Source organism: Hetaerina americana, unplaced genomic scaffold (genome assembly GCF_022747635.1).
Source record: "Hetaerina americana unplaced genomic scaffold, ioHetAmer1.1.p SCAF_5, whole genome shotgun sequence".
Lineage (NCBI taxonomy): Eukaryota > Metazoa > Arthropoda > Insecta > Odonata > Calopterygidae > Hetaerina > Hetaerina americana.
In genome coordinates, this window is record NW_027287095.1 from 72,504,352 (window position 1) to 72,529,913 (window position 25,562).

The window sequence follows — 25,562 nt, forward strand, 5'->3', positions numbered from 1 at the left end:
AGTCGCAAATTTTTGTTGAGTTTTGTAGTTGGTCTTATTTATTGAAAAGAATTGGTACCATATTGGTTAGAGTTCGGCTGTCGACTGCTGGTCAGGTGTCTCGCGCGTCCATTTGTTCAATTCGAGTTGTGTGATTTTCAGAATCTGTAAATTGTAAGATACGTGGTTAAGAGGTAAATGCGTTTATTCGCCGACGATGCAGTGGTTTACATATGTAGATAACGGTTATCCTATGGATAAAGAAGTTATAGCAGATAACCTAAATGTCAGACAACATTGGTGCGACACTTGGCAATTAGAATTAAACGATGAAAGTTCGTTGTGATGAATTTTTGGCGAAAGAGAAATTCCCTCCCGAACGCCTACTCCATTAAAAATACTGAAAAAGTGTGTTTAGGCTTAGACGATACCCTCACTCATGATCTTTTCCGGATGAAACATGTACGGACAAGTTAACAAAAAATTAGGATATTTTAGGAGAGTGCTGAGGAAATGTGATTAAAAAGTTAAAGAGAAATGTTATCTTTCGCTCTTTATACCTTATTTAGAATACGATATCCGGATAGTACATATATGGGATCCTTATGAATTTGGGTTGATTGACGAATTGTATTGCGAGCAGATTAGTGGAGCTAGATTTGTAAAACGTTGCTATTAAAAAACTGAATAGCGTATCAAAATTATTAGATTAGCTAATTCGGGAATCACTTACAGAGCGAGGGTAAAATTACATATTAAATCTCTTGCATAAATTGGAAGGAGGTCTCTTTAGTAAAGATATTGAAAATATATTACTGGCCTCATCTGATTACGGTAGGAGAGATGATGTAAATAAAATAGGAGACATTAAGTGGAGAACGGATAAGAAGTAATTTTCCCCAATAACGAAAAGGGATCATAATGAATCTGCCCGACCGCACCTAGGGGAAAAGTATTTCTGGTCGAAAATAGTCTGGTGTGTGATTACCCCCTGCCACACACCCTAGCGGAGTACTATGGTATTTATAAATTTAAAGAATCAACCTTTTCTACAATTTTGTTATCTGCAGTCTTTTTATCTATGTTGTTGTACGGGAAAACCACAAATAGTTTTATTATTCACAAATAAGTTGTCACTCTCCGCCGGGTCTCCGATAATCAACATCGATGCGATGCCAATAATTAGTCTCACCTTTAAATCCGTCGTCGGCAAGATCACGACGTGGTATCGACAGAAATGGGTTCGCAGGTTTAACAAAAATACACTAATTATTTTTCAGCAAGTGGAAGTTGCCATTATTGTCAATCCGTCATTGAGAAACGTGGATATCCCTCCCTCACCATTGCTAGTATGCTTCAGTATTTCATTCAGCAACAATATTGTCACGGATTAAATTACTGTTCAATGAAAAGCATCTACAACGTACCTATAAAGGCCTTCCGTAGCAACTCCTAATATTCTATTGCTTTTCTCACAGGCACCCATGCTTGAGTCACTGGAGCTTCATAAAGTTCCGGAAGTGGAGACAGTTTTGAGACAGCTTTGCCGCAGCAAACATCAATTGAAACATCTTTCCGTGCGGTTCTGCCACTCTAGTGAAGATATAGAATATATGGTCTCTATTCCAGAAGCAACCCTTCGGCACGTCATCCAGTCATGTCCACTTCTGGTATCACTCGACATAGAGGTAGGCAGTTTTAAAAATCTGATTTTGGTAATCCATTGCTTAGTCGCCACAGTTGGGCATACTTTTGTCGCTGTCTTCAGCCGAGATGGTCACAGTACTAGGGATATAAGAAGAAGAATTGGATTAGGCACAGTGGCTCTCGCAAAGTAGGAATTGATGACAGCGAGGGGGTTAAGAAAATATTAGTGAAAACTGTGGTATGGCTCGGAAACTTGGTCGTTGAAGCAAGATAGGCAAGCAAGGTGACCACGGATAAATAATAATAACCACATATAAATAAACCGCATCTTATACGGTTTATTAAATGCGGGTTTGGAAAAGGATGGAAAAAGTAAAATGGGCGGATGGGATATTAAGCGAAGAAGCACCGAGCATGGCAGGGGATGGAAGAGGATTGTGGGGAGAAATATACGTATATATATAAGGCAGGATTGAATGCAGAGTATTTTGATTGGGGTGTTGAATGCTGTAGTACAAGGTGCGAGAACTTTGGCCAAGTGAGGTAAGGGTCGGAAAATGATTGGTATGTTTGACAGATTGCTTGCAGGATTGAAGAACAATTATTTGTAGTTTGGGGTTAGAGATTTTTTATAGTTAAGCAAGGCCAAGGAATGTAGCGATATCCAGTAGAATGGAAACTTCCAAAACCTATCTTAAACGGTTGACTACGAAATAATAATAAGTATGCCTTGCCACAACTAGCGTTCTGCTAATGCAAGAAACACTCCCTAAACAACTTTATTACATCCACATTCCACAAATATAAAGAAACGAGCTATTTTTGCGACAGTATGAACAAGTTTTGATTGTTTTGGGGGGTTCCAGTGATTTATTTAGTGACAATCAATAATTTTTTATTCCCTTCCTCCTATTTTCTTATTATTGCTCAGTATTTCCCAATTATGGCGAAAATCTTGTAATTTATGGTTAAAATTATAAAAAACAGGCCGAAATTAATTGTTGCTGAATGAAAATTCGATCTCGGATCGCAATCATTAACGTCGCGCATGGACAGGTTAGGTGTGTCATATTTAAGTACCGAAACATCCCATGAATGACTGTTTAAAATAATGATTTTTACCGCTGCGATCAGTACATTTTCTTGAGTCTGTTTTTCCATCGCCCTAGGGGCATGTAAGTATTAATACTTTTGTTTGACTTCAATTAGTGAAGCCATGCTGTAATCTTGGAAACAGTACTTGTTTAATATTCATCCACTTTCAACTTTCGTATGTTTTCAAAGTTTTAACCTTAACCAACGAGCGATTTATTTTTACAGCCATGCTATTCCCCGTTATATTTAAACTTTTTGCTTACTATGTTTGACTCATAAAACGATTCCGACCGCAAAATTTCGCTCAATCCTGCAGAGTAATGCATTGAGCGTGTGTAGGAGACTTATATGGTCTTAATTCCGCCTAAACATAACCGCTCGTATTCACTTAGGGTACTCCGTTTTACGGGAAGCTGTTCTACGAGGAGCTGATTTTCCTCCGTCGATTGCGCTCCTTGAGGATTGGCTGCAATGTTCTCCTGCGACCACGAGACATCCAGGCCGTTGCTAGCGCGTGTCGGGGGAGGCTTACCCACTTCTGCATCTCCCAGTGCCAGGGGAAACCTCCCCGGCCCGTCCGCATATTCTCACCGGGACTCTCCATGTCACACAACGCACAGCAAGCGGAGGTGCGCGCGCTCCAAGAGCTTACGAAGCCGACGTCTACAGGACCTTTGACGAGTGCTGACTGCGCCCTACTCCTGCGGATGCTGGGGCCCAAATTGTCGGTGCTTGAGCTGGACGCGGGTGGCGTGGAGCTGTGGGCGCTCCAAGGTTTGCCGGGTCTAATGATTATGAATTGTTATATCGTCGTTTTCATCAGGTCCCGTCTCCTGAAAAATAGCGCCCGGAGCTGGATTTTATTATCGAAATTTTCCGTAATTCGAAAAATGTGTATCAAATGAGACATTTACAGAACATAGTTGAAACAAAAAAAACGACTCTCGCGTCATTGCGTCAGCTTTATGTCCCTTGCGTAGTAAAATAATATTGCATTTCACGTGCAATTGGTAGGCACTTGTTAGAATGAGACAATTGCTCGTAGCCAGTGTAAAAAAAGGCAAAAATAAAAGGTTCATTGCATCCTACGTCACTTTAACCTCCTCACCCTGCCAGTCCATGGAGGATGTTGAATGTTCTCTCCCTTATAAAAGTCGCAATCAAATTTTCTGTTCACGATGAGATCCAGTGACTGGCATGTTTCATAATTTCGACACAAATGTGAATATGAAGAACATATTCGACCCACATTGCATGCCATGTGGAACAGAAAAAAAGCGATTTCGAATATTTAACAGCACCCCGTCAATCACGCAGAACAAAGATACAAGTTTGAAATTTTTGCGGCAGTGAATTAGAGCAGATTAAATACGGTTAAAATTTCAGACCGAGAGAATAAGACTTGCTCATGAGGCGCGATTGCCTCTGTTCTGAATTGAGATGAGGAAATGTACGTCGCACGCAATGAAAGATGTGAAGGTTAAAAATAAACAAAAGCAAATACTTTTCACTTTGTCCTTATTTTCAACCCACCATTAATTTGATGTGATTGAATCCCATATTTTTCTTCCTTTGCATGTTCTTATTTTTACACCCACGTACTCCCCGCCACACACTCTCTTTTGGATAATTCAAAACCTGGTACTCGGTTGCGAAAGGGAACTCTCTCACAATTGCCTTCAATTCCGTCCGATCTTCACTCCACTCTTCTTTCGTCTCTGTAACATTCGTGCATTGTTTCGTGCTCCTCTGTTCCTGAAAATTTTGATACTCCATATCTTTAGTCTCTTTTCAACCTCATACCCCGGGGTTTTCTTGATCTACTCCTTCCTCCCATGTCATGTATGTACTTTTCTCTCGTACATCTGCTTAGTTATGCGACTCTTATCCATTCTCTCAACATGGCTAAACCACCAAAAGATACTTATTTCGTACTTGTCTATTGACAGTGGACATCATCCACACTCATTTTATGACCTACTCTTTTCTCTCTTTATCTCCCCATTTTAAACGCGTTTTCGAAGCTAAGACAATTTATTTTTCCTCCTCCCCACTTTATTTTTTCCTTTAATTAATCTTGTAAGCGTGCTTCCATTCCTAAATATACTGCGGAAATGTAGTTAGGAAATTATGAAGTTAATAATTATGGAAAAAATATTTATATTTATGAGATTAGCGTATTCGATGGATTTTATGCAATAGATCGTAGACCTTAATCTCAAAGTAATTTTTGTTAAAAGCTGTTGTGGAAATGAGTCCTGTTCTAACCTATTATAACCTAGGATAGTTCAGATAGGCCACAAGTGTGAGTGAAAAAGTTATTTATTCAAATATTGCGTTGTGAAAAAAATCATTGAGACGCTAATATTTAATTTAGTTTTGTAACTCTTGTTCGAAATAAAATTTCGTCATTAGTTTACTCTGTGACCCTCGCGAGCAGGGAACTTGAACGACTCCTAGGGCTGCAGGATTTTACTAGCGTGTTACATTCGGTGGGACTTTGTTGAAAACGCTTTGAAAGAAGGATTTTAATAAGCCTTCTATTAATTGCCGGTTACTCTTTCGCCTTTATCTTGTCACGTAGGGTCTACCCTTTCGTAAATCTTTTTGGTTTTTCATTAATCACACTTTGCTATCAAGGTATCTCATTATCGAACATAATATTCTATTGAATGAATGTAAAACTCCAATAGCCGTAAACAGCTATTCTGTTTACGACTATTGGAGTTTTACATTCATTCAATATTACTAGCCGTAAGAGCTCATTTCTATTAATATAATATTCTATGACCTTTCATGACAATGATGTAAGAGAAATAGGTCTTTAACCACTTTTACACCATTGTAATGAATTGAGAAAATTCACGCGTAAATATAGGTTCATGTAAAGTAAAAAAAATACTCACTTAGAGCTTAATACTTCGTTGATCCCAGCCATCTACTTTAGAGTGTAAGGAGTACATGACGGGAAGATTTAGGGGAAGAAGAGGATAGGATATTGGGGTAGAGGGAAGGAAAAGCCCAGTGGCATGCGCTTTTGATCATTCGTTGTTGAGTATACAGTAGGGGAAGATGTTAGCTAATTAGAAATGTTTAACCCAGGAGATTGAAAGGATTTAAATAGTCAAATGCAAGTTAATTCCAGTGACCTTAATTGGACTGTCGTGGCTGTAGACTGGAGCGGGGAAACAAAAGTTAAATTCTAACAATAATCAAAACTTGCTCCGCGGCTTGCCTCGTGTCTGAGAACTGGGACAAGGTAGTGGACAATGAGGATGGGTTACAGGATGCTCGGTAATTGTTAATTCTAATATTGAGGGGTGTCATGCATTGACCAATATAAAAAGCTGGGTAGAGTTTACATTGGAGGAGATGACATTTTTTGAAATGCAGGAAGAAGTTGGAAGGGACGGGAGATATTTAAGGAGGTACTGTTACTGAAGTGAAATTATGACGAGCTTGGTACAGGTTTTGCATCAGGCATGATTGAATGGAGTCAGAGAGATTTTGGGAATTAGAGTGGGTATAGAAGGGGGTTTTAAGAATATTGGAAAGATTTTCTGGACGTTTAAATGTAACAGAGTGGCATTTGGAAATTAGATTGGCGGCGGTTTTGTTGTTGGAAAGGACGAAGTAAATATCTCTGTGAAAAGGTTTTAGGGATTGCACCCTAGGGAAGTGGCAAATGGAAAGAGTGTCGTTTTTCCTCTTGTGGGACATTATAGGGGTGTATACATATATTAAGTGCAGTAAATTATTTATAAATTGAAAAATAAAAAATATTTTTTTGGTTGACCATCATCCTCCCCATCCTTAGCTGTAACCCAGGAAGTGACTTCCGGTTAGTTTAAAGTTTATCCGTAATCGTCCCAAAACTCAAGGGCTTCTTGGGGACTGTCCCGGCCTACGCTGCCTATGCCTCCTGAACGCCAAGAATATCTCCGGCGAGCTGGTGCGGGGCATATCGCAGGCCATGCCCCGCCTCACCCACCTGGTCCTCCGCGGTGCCCCACTGGTCGGCGACGGGGACCTCTTGGGCTTCCTGGAGAGGGGCGGGGTTGGCTATGGCGCCGTGGCCGAAGAAGCGCCTCCCGACCCCGAGGGGGATGCGGCCGAGGAAACCGCAGCGGATCCGGTGAAGGAGTGGTGGGAATGGGGCTTCTGGTCAGACCAAGAAGAGGACTACGACTCAGGCGAAGAGGAGACAACTTCGACGAACTCGGGTGAGGACCAAAAGGTGGAATGTAGGCCCCCATTCGGCATGAAAAGGGGGTCACCTATCTGTATTTTCAAGAGTCATATTTCCTCATTCATTCTTCGTAGATGTCTGCACCAAGACAGTCTTCCTATTTATTAGGTATACCCTCTTGCTTCTTCACTCTGTCTCTGATTACTTCATTTGAAATATGCTGTAATCTGGAAACTGCAGCATCTTCTCACTGCATCCATCTCTTAAATTCTCAATGTACTTTCCAGTGTTTTACTTGTTCCCGGTTCTTTCGAGATGCAGACATGATTTCCCATTATGAATGTGGCTAATCTCAATGAGTAGTACACGAGCACCAAGAAATAAAATAATACATTCCAGATTTGAGAAGACTTCAGCGATCCACCCGATTTGGATTCGCGCAACTGGCTAATGGCCGCTGACTTGGCAAATTCACAAAAATTACGGCCCTTGTCCCATAGAGCGCCAACTCTTTTGCTCATCTCTCCCACCAGACCCGAAGTCGGAGTTTGAAGAAGAGGGTGAGGAGTGGGGGAAGACGACGTCAGCGAAGGTCGGAATGCACACTTTGGACGTCGGCATGTGTCCTTTCATCGGTGACGGGCTCCTCTGCGCCCTAGCTCAGAGCCCCACCGCCAGCCGACTTCGGAGGCTGGGTCTGCGGGGGTGCCAGCTCGTCACGGAAGAAGGTCTCGCGTTCTTGAATTCTTGCATCGGCCTGAGACACCTCGACGTCAGCTTCATCAACGGCGGAAAAGGTCCAAGCCCCGATTGGTTGGAGTCCGTCGGCAGCCAGCTACCCGCATTGAAGACCCTGGTCATCGGATGGCAGCGCAGGAGCGAAGATCGCGGAGAGATGACGAGCGCCTTGGAGAAACTGACCAAGAACGGCAAGAGCCTGCGCGTCAAGCGACGGCTCTCTTGTTATCACGGTCGACTGGTTGCAATCCACTAAGATGCATGGTTGCGAGATGCTGCTGCGTCTTCTTCAATCCGTACCCTTCGACTAGACTCATCTGTCGCGTTCAAATTTAATGTAGCCCAACCTTCCCCATTCATCGATGGCGTAGAACGTGGAATATGACCTTTGATACATTGTTGTACGAGCGATAGTCATAAGTTCGCTTTGAATCAATCCTTGAAATCACTCCGAGATCAAAACAGAATATTAATTTATCTCAATGCCGAAGGGAATGTTATCCGGCTATGATTTTAGTCCACAAAATTCAAATGAGTTGTACAAATGATTTGAGACTAGTCGGTAATGAAAATTGTAAATTTCGGTGGGACGAAAAGATAGATTTTTTCCGAAGATGCGATACAATTCATATTTGAACGAAGTACAAACCCTGTGGATTGTTGCAACAATGGTCCTCGGCGTTGCCCCGACGACCACTTAATAGGCATTTGGATTAATTTTGCGGCACTCTTCTGACGAGGTTGAAAAATTTTCAGTTCACAGAATCACAAAATTTCATATATTTTTGTCCCGATGGCCCCGAGGAGGAAACGACCTTATATCAGGAAGGAAGTCGATAATCGGCACGATTTGAGACCAAAAACTAAGGGCAGTGCTTCCGCGCTACTGTCAGAACCAAAGGAAATATGCAGCACGGTGAACTCCATGCGGGAGGCCGAATGTTCAAGGTTGGTGGGGAAGATGTTCAATTTATGGAATACTTTTCTAATTTTTTTTAAACCTCAAATCATTGGAAGAGCAAAGGAAGCTTAAAAATTGGAAAGGTAGCAAACTCGAGCGGGTGTTATATATTGTTTTAATGGGTATGTGAAAAAGGATATTTTGAAAGGGTTTTCCTTAATCTGACTTTGGTGATGTGAGGGATTTTTAAATACTCTCAGAAAGGTCACCAAACTTTCGATTTGAATGCTATTGGAGGTATATATGATGACGCAATTAAGCGATGTCATTTGAAAGGCAAAAATGACCTAGCCGTTTTCGAGAATAATAATCCAAACAATATTTTTACGAATCAATGAACTTTCTCCGAAGTTCATTCTCCAAAACAGCTCTTTAGGCTGTGCATTCGTTATGTCAACTAGTGGTAATTGGGTCTCAGTTTCAGTTTGAAATTCCGTTGACCTTTATTTCTTCTTACTATAAAATCACCGTAGAAACACGATGAAAGAGCATTTGGATTAGGGTAATGAGATGCAGTAACGATGCAGTAGCTTTTATGGCGTAGTGCAAAATTCGAAATTGGGAAAATTTAGTCATGTACAGATTTCTTCAATTCCAATGTTGAGTCTGGGATTCGAAGGGATGCCATCTTATCTGATATCGTAAAATTCATGGTGGTCGTACAATCGGGAAAAGTGTTGGTCATTGCTAGTATTCGTCAAAAATCCTGGAAAAAAATGTGAAATATTATCTGGAAGAGTAAAAAAAGTCGTCGTGCAAATCGGGAGTAAGATATTGGAAATCTGAAACTACCCATTAGAGCAATGTTCCTTTTATCTATTGCTATTAGGCCAACGGCCATGTGACAAGGGACCTTAGAACATTAAATAACCCTTTAAAATAACCTCTTGATGTTTTCTTTTAGAAAATGTTTATATTTTTCGGGAAGGGGTTTAGGAGTTATTTTGGAACGGCATCCGATTTCCTGATGCCTCTGTTTAAAATAGAAAATGTATTCACATTTGTCCCGTCTCTGAAGTCTCAGTTTAATTTTCTTCCGGTGGTCATTCTTCCCGAAGAAATCTGTCTTTTCCATTCCTTCACCTAACTCCCTCCTTGCTCTGTTGTTGTGGTAGGCTTGATATGTATTCTTCATTAGTTAACATTTAGTTAGCTCCCATCTACTTTCTAAAGATTCCCATCCCAGTTCTTCTAGCATTTTATTCACGCTTTCCTGCCTTTATCAGTTCCGTTGTTCATCATGAGCTGCCTTTCTTTGGACCTTTTCCACTTTATCTATCTGCTCTTTTTCAAAAGGGTCCCACACACTTGCATATTCCAGCATTGACCTTATAATTTTCAGACATGCCGACTCCCTAGTAGACCTGGTACAGTTCTTTTAAATTTCTCATCACGGAATGTATATTTGCGTATGTCTTCCCAATTACTTTGTTCACATGTGATCCCCATTCAAGATAATTTGAAATCGTTATTCCATAAGTATTTACAGCGGTTCTTTTTGAGAAACCAATCGCCCATTTAGGGTATAGCTCCTATTACCCCGGTATAACCTCCTCGTAAAAATCCCATAGCAGTTTTTACTGGAGTTAAATTTCATTTATTTATCGTTATCCATCCATGTACCTTTTCAAGTTTTCTTGTAGACCTTCCCTTTTAGCTGTGAGACCAATTTTTGTTTGCCTTAGTCCATCTATCCTGTAGTTTATGCAAAAAAGGAAGCTACAGTACGCAAAATGAGAAGAGATGAGTCAAAAAAAATATCTAATTAGATTCCAAATATTCGAGAGAGCGAGAGAAAAGTCGGGGAAAAATGACAGCATGTTCGTCGGGAATAAGATTTCATGAAATTAATGGCGATGACCCACTGAAAACAAGAATTAATCACGCAACCAACAGGAACGTCGCTCTCTACGGGAATACCCATGTCATAATCTTGCGTCGCATATTAAAACTCATCACATTTTCAAAAAAATCAACACCTCTTTTCCCAATATTTTTCAAAATATTTTAAGAAATTGTGTACTATCCTCGGCCATTTACCGACTGTGACACCATCCTGTGAGTAGGAATAAAAAAAAGCATCGTGTTTTCTCTGTCGTTCGACAACCTCCAGGCATTTCGGGTTCGAGGGGAAGCGCGGCAGGAAAAAATCCACCTGGAACCTTGACACTATCCCAGAAGAGGTCCTCCTCCAGATACTTTCCTTCTTCACCCCGCTGCAACTCGTCCGTTTCATCGGGCCGGCTTGCCGAAGGACCCTTGAATTCTCTCGATATCCTGAACTATGGCGTCGCCTCAAACTTGACAACGCGCTCGAGCCTCCTCCTTCCCCCGGCGGGGCTCAGCCGCCGAACCCCGGCCTCCCCACAGTGGCCTCACGGCTCCTCTCCATGGCCGGCACTCACCTACACGTACTCGAGATCGCCGATCGCCGCGACGCCGCATCCCTCGTCGAGCAGGCCACGGCTGTTGGCGGTTCGCCTCCCCCGCAGCTGAGGTCATTGATTATTCGGCGAATCCCTGGCCCGTTCCCCGCCAAGGTCCTCCTTAGGGCCCTCAGGAAGTTCCCGGGGATCAGGAAGCTCGTCCTCAACGACATCCGTCGCCTCCGCAGCCGGGTGTTCTTTCAGGACCTTGGTTCGAAGCTCCCACACCTTTCGCACTTGGACGTCAGCCACTGCCCCCAGTTCGGCACCTCGGCTCTGGCGGCCGTCGCGACCAGTGGCCTGGCCCTTCGCGAGTTGATGGCCTTCAGGGAACGCGGATACCGCAGCACGATGCCACACGCAACGGATGAGGACTTCTCTCTATTTTGCGCGCATATGAAGGACTCGATTGAAGTCATCAAGGTGAGTTTCAGACATTGGGTTTCTGATTGGATCGTTGGCTCCGAGTCCAGAACAGGAATGGAAACAAGGTCACCCTTTACTGCCTTGGGGAATTTTTTCATGGCCTAAATAAAATTGAAAATATATTTTACAAATGATCCAGGCACGACTTTTGAATACCTGCTATCCCTGATGAAGAAAAGTTATCTACTGCAAGGTGTAATGCGCTCTCTAAATTATTGCCATTAGTTTCGAATTTGAAAGGATTTTCAATTTGATTTGATAGTAAAAAGGTTCTAAAATTATTATTATTATTCATTGATGAAAATGTTTAGAATGAATTAACAGTTTACGTATCTTGGAAGTGTTTTGAACCAAAATGGTCAAAGTAGTACGGACTTAAGGAGAACAATTGCATTAGGCAAAGAATCTTTCACAAGGAGGAGATAATTGATTACAGGGACATTGAGTTAGAATGTTAAGGAAAGCTTTGTTAAAACTTTGATATGGAACGTTGTTATGTTCAGCAGGGTAACATGGTCATTGAAGCATGATGATCGGCAATGAAAGGAGGCTTTTGAAATGTGTGTGTGGAGAAGGACGGAGAAAGTTAAGTGGACAGAAAGGAAAACAAATGAGGAGGTGCTGTGCATGGAGAGGGAGGAGAGGGGATTGTTGGGAGGAATCATAAGGAGGCAGGAAAAATGGATGAAATGCATTTAGATTGGAATTGGGATGTTGAAAATTGAGATAGAGGAGAAAATGTTAGGCAAACGAGAAAGGGGCAGGAATAAAATAGGAGCGTTGGATGGAGTGATAGATAGATAGATAGTGGTCTTTATTTGGGCGAAATTGAGACCAAATGGTCCCTTCTTCCATTTAACCCATCGTCATATACATATTATATTAGCCATTTAAACTTACAGTTACATTCAAATCTAAACATACTACCTTGATCAAAAAGTTCCCGGAATAACCACCGTGTGGCGCTCCCATCGTTCCGATTTGAGTTCTGTTTTTTTTGTTAAATTGGTACATCTGTTGTTGATATTCCCTTTAAATCTTAGTGTCATAACTTGACATTTGCAAAAGTTACGTAGCCAAGAGTACATCTATCTCTGTGTGTGTTGGCGATTTTTTACAATTTCAGAAATGGATTTAAATTTGCTACAACGAACTTGTATTAAATTTTGCGTAAAAAACGGATTTAGTGGCGCACGGACGTTGGAAATGTTGGAAAAGTGTTTCGGCAACGATTCTCTAAAAAAAACGGTCGTTTACCAGTGGCACGAGCGGTTCAGAAGTGGTCGTGAGTCAATCGAAGATGATGAACGCAGTGGCAGACCATCGACATCGAAAGTCGGTGAAAAAATTGATAAAGTAAAAGAAATGTTGGTCAATAACCGCAAATTAACCATCAGAGAAATAGCGGAGGACTTGAACATTGCCTATGGATCCGCCCAAGACATTGTGGTTAATGATTTGGGTTTCCGTCGTGTAGCAGCAAAGTTGGTGCCAAAAGACCTCAATTTCATGCAAAAAAGAGACTGTGTTGACGTCGCAAAAGACATGATTTGCGAGGCTGAATCCGATCCCACATTCATCAAAAGGATCATTACTGGAGACGAGACGTGGGTTTATGAGTACGACACGCAATCCAGACATCAGGCAAGTGAATGGCGTTCACCAAATGAGCCGAGACCAAAAAAACCACGTCGTTTTCAGTCAAAAAAGAAGGCAATGCTGACGGTTTTCGTGGATTACAACGGTGTAGTGCATCATGAATTTTTGCCAGAAGGCCAGACAGTAAACAAAGAGTATTATTTGGGCGTTATGAGACGTTTGCGTGAAGCAATTCGCCGAAAGAGACCAGAAATGTGGGCAGAAAACTCGTGGATTTTGCACCATGATAACGCACCGTCGCACAGTGCTATCATTATTCGTAATTTTTTGACGAAAAATGCAACAAATACCATCCAACAGCCACCGAATTCACCTGATTTGGCTCCCTGTGACTTCTTTATGTTCAATCGAGTTAAAAAACCATTACGGGGAACGCGTTTTAGCAGCCGAGAGGAAGTAATGGAAAAATCGCAGGAAGCACTGATGGACATACCGAAAACCGAATATAAAAAATGTTTCGAGGATTGGATCAAGCGCTGGCATAAGTGTGTTGCAGTCGATGGGGATTACTTTGAAGGGGACAATATAGATTTAGATGAATAAACTTGTATTTTTAATTTTCTGAATAAATTCCGGGAAATTTTTGATCAAGGTAGTAAACACATAGAGATAGACATATAGTAAATTCATTAATCCAAATTTGCACATCGAAAAGAAAAAAGTATATACATATATATAGACACACACATACACATACATACACTTACACACACATATATACCTATATGCATACACATACATACACATATACATACATATCCACACACATACATATACACACATAAAACATACATACATGCATTCATACACATGCATAAATACATACATAAGTACGCACATACACACCCATACATACATACATATACATATATAAATTAAGAATACTCCTTCAAATACTCAAATTAAATGACAGTGAAGATAGAGTACAATAAAATGAGGAAAGTCTAAGCAAAGAATGAGGTTTGTGGGAAAAGCGAGGGAGAGCGTGGCATTGCTCAAATGGTAAAAACCCACGCAGGAAAAACACCCACGAAGAGAAGGGGGGTGTGAAAAACCTGCGAAAACCCTATTAATTAGAGGAAAGATACATGTACATTGTAACAATCATTTTTACAGATGATGGGAGGAAGGAAGTATACACAGACGGAGAGGGGCTTCTTGTAGGGTGGGATGTTGGGTTGTGTTTTGTTAGGAGAGACTAGAGAATTATTTGGTAGTTGTGTTCATCCAAAACCTACCTTAACCGTTAGATTGCCTATTATAATAATATGAAAATGTCTTCCCCTTGAGGTTTTCTAGATCTGCTACTGGCCCAAAAGGTCAGGATTTGACTTCCAGGATGACAAATGTTATCTTATCCTATGATGGATTATGAGGAGAAGTTTTTAGGTACAACCAAGTCTTTTAGATGCAGTCAAATTCTCAACCAGGTTAACTGAGAAAGATGTGTGCTGTCACATGAATACAAGGATTTGGACCCCACCTCTGGCATGGAATATGCATAAAATATATTAATGGGGGATCAGGATGGTGTGGTGGTTAACATACTGGCTTCTCATCCAGAGGGCCCGGGTTTGAATCCCAGCTGATATTTTTCAGTGGTATCCCAATCCCTACTTGAGGTGCTTTATGGAGAGCACTTTGAGTGAGTATGCCGGCTGTCGGATGGGACGTTAAGCTGCGGACCCCTTGGTGTCTTTTGTTAAGAGTAGGCTAATGCTGACGCCAGGTTTTTTCTCCTCCCTTCATCCTTCCCTAATGGCGCAAATGACCTTAGCTGTCAGTCGCCTCCCCTAATCACTACAACTACTACCAATATATTAATGTTTGAAGACCACCTTGCTTGTTAGATAGTACTTGGTTTATGTTTTTGGAATTTCTCCATTACAGAGTCAGTAAATATTTTCTTTTTCAAACCACTTTCAGAACACAGTTTCAATATAGTATGATTAAAAAAACCATAAACACAGTAATCAACCCAAAGGTCGGTTTGGTGGGTGATGGTAGAGTTCACCCAGCACCAAGCCTCGCGGCGTGTGAAATTCATACATCAGGGTAGGGGGGCCAGTTCCTTTCCCTGTGTCGTCTATGGTTTCCCAGGAATATCTGTCACCCAAAAAATCACACAGCTTGGGTGGAGCTGTAGGTGGCCAGAGAGACTTACCTGGGAATCGAACCTGGGCCCTCCGGTCAGTAGTCCAACCAACACTCTACCCATGCGACCCGTATAGTATCATTATCAGATGGGATAATACTTCTGTTTGGAAGTTGAGAAGATTCTAGTGATGATTAGGGGATGGATTGAGAAGAAGGAAGATAGGAATATCTCAAACAAGGAATAAAGAAAGCAGCAAACAAAACAAAATGAATGGTAAGTAGAAAAAGGGGTAGGGTAGGAAATGGTGGATTACATGAGAAATGATTGGGAAGATGGAGGAAAGAAGGAAATGGAAGAGAACGTGGACACAGATTTAGGGAAAAGAATGTACAAATGTCTAAACACTCAAAAGTTGATCAATGAATAGGACGAAGGAAACATGGTGGAAAGAGTAGTGCAAGGATATCGAGAGTTTACAAAACCATTGCAAAATTGGTATGCTAACCTGGTAGTGCAGGGGTAAAGCATTGGACTACTGAGCGTAGGGCCTGGGTTTGATACCTGGACACCCTCAGCTTCACCCCAGCTGGGTGATTTTTTGGGTATTTGACACCATTGGGCTTAGTACTGGATGAACTCTACTATCACCTACCATACCGACCTTCGGGTAGATAACAGTGTTTATGGTTTTTCAATGTTTCTGTTGCTGGATAACTTCAAAACCAACTAACTGTCTCTAGATTTTTAGGATATAAAAATGCTTGTAGTGCATCTTCTGTCTTATTTAATGTGAGGTAACGTTTTATTCATGATAGTATTTTACTCCTTCTGCATAAATTAATTGTGTGACCTTAATTTCACAATTGGACATTTTGGGTAACTAATTGAAAATATATGGCATGCTCTGACCATCTGGGGGTATTAGTCGAACATGTATAAGTTTTTCTTAGCCTGAAGAAGTGAGTAATTTCTCCTACTCTAAAGTTTATGGTTCGTGACTTATATGATTCCTTGGAACATATCCCAATGATAGGGTGAAAATGGTATTATGGATGAAAATAAGCAAAAGTACAATTGAGTAGATATTTACCCTAAAAAAATATGTGAAGAATACTCATTATATATTCTGTACTACAATCTTTCATTGCAAATTCATTGTAAAATATCAACTGCACTATTCGATAGACAAAATATTTTTATTTTATCATTTAGTTGAATCATTAGGTGCAAAGTTTAAAGCATCTAGTTGAGATGCATGGATACATAAAATTTGAGGATGATGGGGAAATAAAAAGGTTGATCATAATCTGTCATAATTTAATTGCCATGTACAGACATGAACCAGGAGTGAATAAGCAATAAACAATATTTTCTGTCGAAAAGTACAATTCTTCCTTTACAATGAATTTTCATAACTTCAATTCAGCAAAGCCTGAGGTGGTATAATTATTTTTATTGCAAAGTAAGTATATATGTATTGTATGTGTCTCATTATTCCTTTCCTTTTAGTCTTAATGCAAATTAACATTTGAGTATAGAGTTTTTTCATGTATCTCATGAGGAAATTGTCTTCTTAACTTGGAATGATTTTTAATTTGTTATTTTTCAGATAAATGCAATAGCCCTTACTGATGAATCATGTAAAATGTTAGTCAAGTGCATTCACCTGACTACTCTACACTTGAGGGATGCCCGAGGTTTTAGTGCACGAGGAATTTTAAAGATTGTTCGACACTTGACTCAACTCATATCTCTTGATCTCTCGGGGGCCATTCTGCTGTCTTCTGGGAACTGGGCCGAAATATTTGGTATGGCATGCATAATTATCTTAGAGTTTATTTTAGAATACCTTTCCTTTTTACCTAAAACGCCTACATAAATTCAGGCAAAATATTTATTACAAATCAGTTTTAATTATCTCTTGGCAAGTAGAATTAATGTGTGTCATGGATGTTAATTCCTGCTTACATAGGCATCACAAACAATGATGCATTAATCACAAATTAATGATGTAAGAAAAGTTTGCATTCCTTGTTCTTTCAAAATGGATTGAAATTCTGTTGAATGTGTACAAATTGAGTGAGTTGGATGCTTTCATCTCATTTTCATTAGCATATTAAATAGCACATGATGCGCATGAAATTCAATTTGCACCAATTTCAAAGTGTAAAAATCATTTGCCTTGATCAAAATTCGAACCCGGTAGCTTAACTGGCTAAAGCACTTCACCGGACTTAGAGGGATATGGGTTCGAATCTTGGTCATGATGAATGATTTTTACACTTGAAGTTGTGGCAGAGTAACAAATGTGGTAAGTAGCTCTCATTCCACTACTTGAAAAAAATGTTTAGGCTAGCTCCCACCTAATGATGACGTATCCAGAGTAGGTTGAAGTGTGCACTCTTGCTTTAATACAAACATCTCAATCTGAGAAATTTAAGTTCCAGCATGAGTCATATCTATACATTGATTCTGCATGACAAAATTTTGTGAAATTCTAAGCCACAGGCCAAATTAGATCCCCCTGCGATAACTGCAATGTATCAACGTTTTACCTCCAAGTAAGTGCATATGGATGGCCCCTTGGAGTTTCAGGTCTGAAGAATGGTAGAAACAGGGTACATTTTGTCATCCTCTTCCTCTCCCATTAGGGATATTAAGGGTCAAAGGGTGAAAGTTTTATCCCTAATGATTTTTGGCCATGTAAGTGAGAGGTCACAACCTTATGGCTGCCCCACCCCCTCTGTCATCAAATGCTCTTAAAATTAAAAAAAAAACTTCTTAGGTCTGTTTAGACTCTTTACCAGTCAGAGGGAGGCATACTGGTTAAACAGGGGATGGTAAGTGGTCTGGTTAACTCACTATGGAATTCCAATTATATTTTAACATTTTTAGAATCTTTGGTTCTGGTGCAGGTTCTCGTATTCATTCAAGGTATTCCACCTATGTAAAGGATGGTCCCTAATTATTATTTGATTAGAAGTATTGCAAGAACTCCCTCTTTCTTTGCTCCACATTATTTCATTTTTAATTTATTTGTAACTCCTCCCTGTCTTTGTGCTGTCTAAAAAGCCTGGTCTCTTCCTTCCGCAATCCTGCCTATCCAACATTCTCCCTTCTACCATGGCCTTCAGCACACCACAACCTCTCAATATTTCCTCCATCCACTTTCTCTGCCTTTTTCAGATTTTACCCATTAACTTCCTCTATTCTCACACCATATTTGAAACCTCAGAATATGTCTCTCTCTCGACCCAACTTATTTTCCCTATTCTCCACCTCACTCAGATCTCAAAAACCTTGCCTCTTGTCTCAAAGACCAGGTCTCCCATCCATAAAGTACATTGCTCATATTAGTCTTTATAACCTTTTCTTCAAATCTTTACTCAGTGCACCCATCATCATTTCTCTTCTTATTGGAAATGCCTCTTTCACTAATGCTATCCTTCTCTGAATGTCTCCACTGTTATTCCATTTTTTCCCCTAAAATACTGCCCAAATACTTGAACTGCTATATCTGTTTACATGTTGTATCTGGTAGATATAGCGTCCAAAATCACTAGACTGCTGTATATGTTCTATATGTTTAATATATCTGCTTTAATATTATGATTATGTTAAATTTGTATAGAGTATGTAAGGAGGTGGTGGAAGAGAATGTGATGGAAATGACTGTGGTATGGGGATTTGTATTTAACCAGGTTGCATAGAGTTGGTCAGCTAATGGAGTGACCCTTGACTTGTCATCAGAGTTTGTGGCATATAACATTATCAATAAGTTCACAATGTGTTCACCACTCATGTATTTATTATACTGGTCTCTCACGAACTGCATTTGATGGTTTAGTGTTTTTGAATTTGCAGCATAATAAAAAATTTTTTGGTGTCTGCAAAATAAAAAAATCCATGTGTAACATACTGATGGCATCATTCTTTTGCCTAAGCATTTCTACAATGAATTTCAGCTCGAACAGGATTTATTTTATTCAATTTGCATTAGTCCGAAAACAGCACTTCGACCTTTATATTGGACATTGAACATTGACATAACAATATGAAAATTACATACACCCAAGCCCTAGGTGAAGGAAAAACCTCCTAGGCAGGTATCAAACCCGCAACCTCTAGGTTGGCAGACGAGGATGTCACCCCGCCACCACCAGGGCCGGCATTAGTCACTGATATATTTTTTAGCCGGTACACACAACCTATTGTGCCAGATAAATGGTCTTTCACAAAATAAGAAAGTCAAAAAATTATCTTTGTTAAATTAATTACTGAAATGACTAAATTCTTGCATTGATGTAATTATGTAATGTTATTTACAGGGCACTATTGGTGACAGTAGGTTATACCTCATCCGGATTTTTTGTTTATTTATTATGCTGAGTAATTTGTTACATATTTTCCTGTTTCCTATCAATTTGTCTCCAAATGTCAATTATTTTAAATTTCAAATGCCAAAACTGGCCAAATTATGGATTTCTGTAAGCTAAACATCACTAATCAACTAATGATAATCATATTTTCTTTTGCCATTAGCATTATAATTGCAGCATTTTTTGTTAGTTGAAATATTTGAGTTATAAATATTTTTCATGCTACGTATTTTGCAGCAAATATGGTTGCAGCTCCTAGGTTACAAGTTCTGAAACTAGCAGGGTGCTTTGGAATTGATGACTTCTCCGCTGAACATATGAACTTTCCAGCCCTCCGACACCTATCCCTTGGTGGTTGCTTCCTTCTTGGAGAAGCAGGATTCTGCGCTATCATAACAAGATGCAACAACCTTTGCCACTTGGACCTAGAGGTAAGGATTATATGCAGTGTTGCTTAATATGTAATGGGTGGGTTTGTTGATCTAGTCTGCAGCAATTTGCATCTGCTTATTGGAACACAAATTGCTGTAACTTGTAGCACACAATGTGTTAGGAAGGATTACTAAAAGGTGATGGGTTTTATCCAGTATTTAACTTTTAGCAGCATTGCATTTTATCCTGTCAATGTGAAGGCAAAACAATAACAATCAAGAATTAGGAGAATGTCAATGTGTATAGAATACAAGGATATAAATCTGTAAAATTTGCAGTGGAAGTATTCTTTTTGGTTTGGTAATGAGGAGCCAACAAAAATTTCTAACTTCATGGTACATTGATAACTGCCTCCATCCATATGGGTGGCTGTCAGAAAATTTAAACAGCAGACAGGGTTCTATATTTAGTATATTTAGGAAATGGAAGAAGACAAAGATATTTGTAATTGATGGCTGCAAAAAATAGTCTCGATAGCTGAATGGTGTTCATGTACTGTCAATGTTTGAGCTTCATAATTGCTAAATGAAATACATAGTATCATTACAAAGTGATAATCATAGAAAGCACGTACTGGGATACCGCTATCCATAAAAGCCACCGAGGCTAGCATAATCTAATACGAATTCTGTCATATGTTTCTGTCAAATATCCGACTCATTTTAACAGAATTGGTAATTCAATCATTTTGTTGCTGCATTGTTCAGGGAACAGGACCTGCTCTCTGTTCATGCTTGCACCTGATTCCAGTCTACACCCCAAAACTGGAAATGCTTGTATTTCCTTTAAGTAACTGCCCCATAGACTTTTGGGCTCAGCTGCTGTTAAAGATGAAACATTTGAAACTCTGCGACCGCAATGAACCTGAGAGAGTACAGTTCTGGAGAGATGTCGCAGTTGAGGATGAACTAAGAAGGCTTAATGAAAATCAAGTAGCTCAAATGTAATGGACAAAATTTCCTTCCTGATATACTTGTCACATACCAGCAGCTTATTTTAATAATGTTTCTGGTCAAATAAAAATGTATGAAAAAACTTGTTTCTATTAAAACTTTTGATATGTTATAATGCTTTACAGCACATTTAATTATGTAAATTAGAGATGGAATTCTTGAGTGTCCAGTTATTTTTCATAAGTTTTTTTGATTCTGGAAAGGGTCTTTGATTTGATTTGATTGGCACAGATTGATTTGGTATTTATATACTAACAAGAGTACCCATGTAGAATATGTGACGGGGCCTTTAATGGACACATGCTAATTATTCCAATGGCTGCTTTGACGTACTAGAACATATCAGCGATTTTTTTGTCCTAAATGTCACATGCCTGTATGAAAAAAGTGATTTTTTAACTATTTACAGATTAAACAATTTTCCAATCAAGGAATAATTAGGTACCACTAATAATTAGCTGACAAATAATTAGGTACCTGCATTAGGTTGGAGCAAAACAAATTTTGGCCAAATTCCATATGCTGACCTGCTCAAAAATTGGCAGTGAAAGTGGGTCGGAAAATGTCAAAATGTACCTATTTTTGCATACCTAATTCTCATGCTATACCATCAATCCTACAATAATTGTAATCTTGGGCAGGAAAATTGATTCACAATGCTTTCTTGAAGTCATTAGAAATTACATGGAAAAATCGCTCATAGGATAGGATGGAGCTTCCCATGTAGGGAAACACTCACTTATTGGCTGTAAATATTATTCATTTTGATAAAAACTTTCATTTAAAAAAGTCATTAATGATGCATCTAAGGATAGCATTTTTTTGTAGCGTTTTTTGTGGCGTTTACAGTTGTTTTTTTTTATTTCTACATCAAATCTGAGTAATCAATGAAACATCCATTATTTTTTGTTATAATTTATTACAATACTATGAATATTACAATAATAGGGCATATAAATAATGATGAAAATATAAAAATACTTTTCATATTGATATACAAGGATGGACCCAAAAATAAACTGGACTAATGCTGCTGTGAGCATACTGTATAGTATATAGGCTGAGGTATTAAGTTCTGTCAGGAGGTAGGTATGGTGTGGAACCTCAACTATCACTATTCCGACCAGGTTCATTGGGTATTGCACTTGAGAAAGCCAGCAAATTTTTTTCTAAAATGATTTCCAGCCATATGGTGAGTTTTACAACTGCAGGTATGTGGGAAATCTGGTGCTTCAGGTTTGACCCTTCGAAACAAAACAGCTGTCTAGTCAGTTTAAGTCTGTCAACTCATCTTGTCCCAAAGAAGCCTGGTAAATAAAATCAAGCTTCAAGATTGTGCTTATTTTTTTTGTTGCAGTGGCAGAGTTCACTTTAAAGGGTTTATCCTACTGCATGGGATTGTTAACCAGGCATTCCAGCAAACAGCTTTGAATTAATTCTGAGAGAACTGACCACAGTGTGGCAAAGTAGGAAGTGACAGTTTTACCATGACAATGCAACTGCCGACATGGATTTGTCCATGAGGCTGTATTTGATCAACAATAGCATGACCAGATTCAATACATTCACCCAATGTCAAACTGTGTGACTTTTTTTCCATTCCATAGGGTGAAAAGGTTCCTTAAAAAGAAAAAGTTTTGTAGCATGGATGAGGTGAAGCAAAAAAAATGACACAATCTTTAAAAAAATATAAATGGTGGAGTTAATGAGCTGCATCCAGAAGTGACTATATTGACCAATAGTGGCCATATTAACTTGACTTGTATTGACTTGACTTGACCACATTGACGTATTGATTTCCACATTGACCAGTGTTTTGAGGCAGATGGAGAGTACTTTGAGGCAGATCAAAATATATACTTGTAGAAATAAATACCTGCGTGGGTGTATATGGCTTTTGTCCATTTCTTTTTTGAGGGTCCCTCTTACATTACATAATTTAATATACAATCACTTTATTTGCATGAAAACATTCATTTCTGGCGAGTATTCAGGTTTATCATTAATTTCTTCCAGCACATTCAATACTGTCTATACTCCTATTTGTACTACTGGTGGCAGTTAAAAACCTTTCAATGGTTATCAACTTCTTCATGGTTTGGAGGAACATCAGCTGCAAATAAAAGAAGTAAAAATACTAATTAAATGCTTATCGTGTACACCATGGCAGTAATATTTAGTGCTTGTACAGGGTATGTCCCAAAAATAAGTAAAAATAAGCTTATCGTCTTTTTCGACTCAAAGGAATTATCCACCAAGAGATTGTGCCTTAGGGACAGACAGTGAACAGTAATTTTTGCATAGAAATCCTTGAAAGGCTATAGAAAAGAATGCAATGTGTCAAGGAGTAGATCTTTGCCAACTGGAGGCTGCACCATAACATCATGCCATTCCACACAGTCTTTCTCGTGACCAAGTACCTGGCCAAGCACAAGGCAGAAATGCTGCCCCATTCCCCCTACAGTCCTGATGTGGCACTGCTGGACTTATTTTTGCTCCCAATAATAAAAAGGAGTTTGAATGGCAAGCATTTTGGAATGCTAGATAACATCGAAGAGGCCATGACTAGGTGCCTGAACAATGTTCCCACCAATGCCTTCCATGGAGAGAATCATGACTGGCAGAGGCTCTGCCATTGGTGTGCCAATTCAAAGGGGTGCTTTTTAGAGGAATTTTAGTAAATCATACTTTGATCTGCAAAAACATTTTTTCCCCAGATTTATTCTCCTTATTTTTGGGACAGAGCCTGTATGACCTTTTTACTGTAAGGGATATCTCAATATACTAACTCAATATACTACATGCATGAGACAAGTGCCAGTGCCTTTACACGTACATCACTTTTGTGCATGCACACCCCTCAGGTGACAGAAACTAGGGTTGGGGAGCTGAACGTATGGACTAATAATGTTATGAAAATTCACTGCACTTTCAACTCCTGCCCCAGTTATTATTATTATTTGATATTTTTACCTTTTAAAGTAGGTTTTGGATGGGCACAGCCTAAACAACAGTAGATTGGGACATTCCCTTGCCCCTCCTATAAAACCCAACTCAATAACTGAAGTCACAATAAGCCCCTCTTCAACACCTAGAACTTCTTTTCCTCCCATCATCCAAAACTTCTATGCTATATCCACCCCTTCCTCCTTTGCCTAACACTCTCCCCTAAGCAAACTTTTAAGATTATGTATTCTTCTGGGCAGGATGGCACTTTGACCTCCTTGGGAGTCCTCAAGAATTCTTTTCCCCCAGCACTAACCCTTCATCATCTTTTAACCCCTTTTGCGCAGTGAAACGATATGAAGTATAATTTCATTACCTGATGGAGCCATGTTATATATCTTGTTTTTCATTTTCAAATATCATTTCATATCACAGGACACCCAAGTTGCCCTTGGTAGTTTGGTGGGTAATTAAATCCCCTACTACCGCTAAGGTCATGCTTTGTTGAGTATGGGTGTTGCATTAACTCTGATAGTGCAGCCCTTGGGAAATCTGGAAATGATCTAAGTGCGACTTGTGGGGATTTTATGTGCACATGTGCTACCAGAGGAATTGAGAGACCAAAAATAATTGAAATACCAGCTATTCCCTAACACATGCGGTAATGTTGTCACGTTTTTAAAGTTTTCATATTCCATTTGCCATTGCTTGCATGGAAAATAAATCATCATGCCTTTTTGTTTTAAGATTATTCATGACTTACAAGGTGTATGACAATAAGTAGGAGTGACACACCCATCAGGAGTTCAGGTTGGCGAACTGATGACCCAGCCCATAATGGTCCCAGAATCAAGCCTAGGTATGTGGCAAATCTTCTTAATCCTTGTCCTACACCTGTGGTGGATACAATGAGAAAAATGATTAGTCCGTCTTCTGAATTGGTTTGGGTTTATTTAGATGGAGAAAAGGGATTTCCTAGTTTCAATAAATAAATAAATAAATTATGGATCCTTTGTGAAAAATTGATATTTTTTAATTAATAAAGTTGTCAATATATCATCATAATAATATGATTTTTTAAAATTGAAATAACATATTATCTAAGTAAAACTAATACGGTATATAATATTGGAGGATGTACCTTGAATTTCTCTTGACAGGGCCTTGGAAAGCAAGGAAGCATTTGCTACAGATGCTATTGGATAGGCTAAACCCACAATGAAACACCCTCCAGCAAAATACCAGAAGTGGGATCCTGGTGAAAAATGAAATTATCCATTAGTTCAGGTCTGGAAAACAATGTAATAATGGGACACTGTCTGTTTATGCATGCTTGAGATAATTTCATAAACATTTATATACCTTTTTCTATAATAGGGAGCACAACAGCAAGGACACCCATTCCCAAGATTAGGAGAATCAAACCAATTAGATGAAGGACTGTGTCTGAAATTACTTTGGACACAGGAATCAGAATTCCAAATAGGAAAAGGCACTGCATACCACCAATCAGGTATGCCATACTAGTTCCAATGTCACCAAATCCCCAAGCGCCTTTCATGAAAACTGGAATTATTGTCTGAAATTAAGAAAATGTGCACACTAAATTTTGCCCATAAATAAACCAATCAATG

At 39.4% G+C, this 25,562-nt stretch overlaps 2 protein-coding genes across 2 annotated transcripts in view; one reads left to right on the forward strand and one right to left on the reverse strand.

Moving 5' to 3' along the window:
- Positions 1–8,441: 8,441 nt before the first annotated feature.
- Positions 8,442–20,976, forward strand: LOC139694106 (F-box/LRR-repeat protein 7-like). The gene is made up of 5 exons (XM_071592534.1): positions 8,442–8,596; positions 10,723–11,458; positions 16,828–17,026; positions 19,835–20,028; positions 20,737–20,976. The coding sequence occupies exons 1-5, from the start codon at positions 8,442–8,444 to the stop codon at positions 20,974–20,976; spliced, it is 1,524 nt and encodes a 507-aa protein (XP_071448635.1).
- A 2,008-nt stretch (positions 20,977–22,984) lies between these two features.
- Positions 22,985–25,562, reverse strand: part of LOC139694107 (major facilitator superfamily domain-containing protein 8-like) — a 53,081-nt gene continuing 50,503 nt past the window's right edge. The window contains exons 8-11 of the mRNA XM_071592536.1: positions 25,291–25,507; positions 25,070–25,183; positions 24,692–24,822; positions 22,985–23,095 (exon numbers count right to left, since the gene is read on the reverse strand). Coding sequence (XP_071448637.1) covers positions 22,985–23,095; positions 24,692–24,822; positions 25,070–25,183; positions 25,291–25,507 — 573 coding nt within the window. The remainder of the gene's footprint in view (positions 23,096–24,691; positions 24,823–25,069; positions 25,184–25,290; positions 25,508–25,562) is intronic.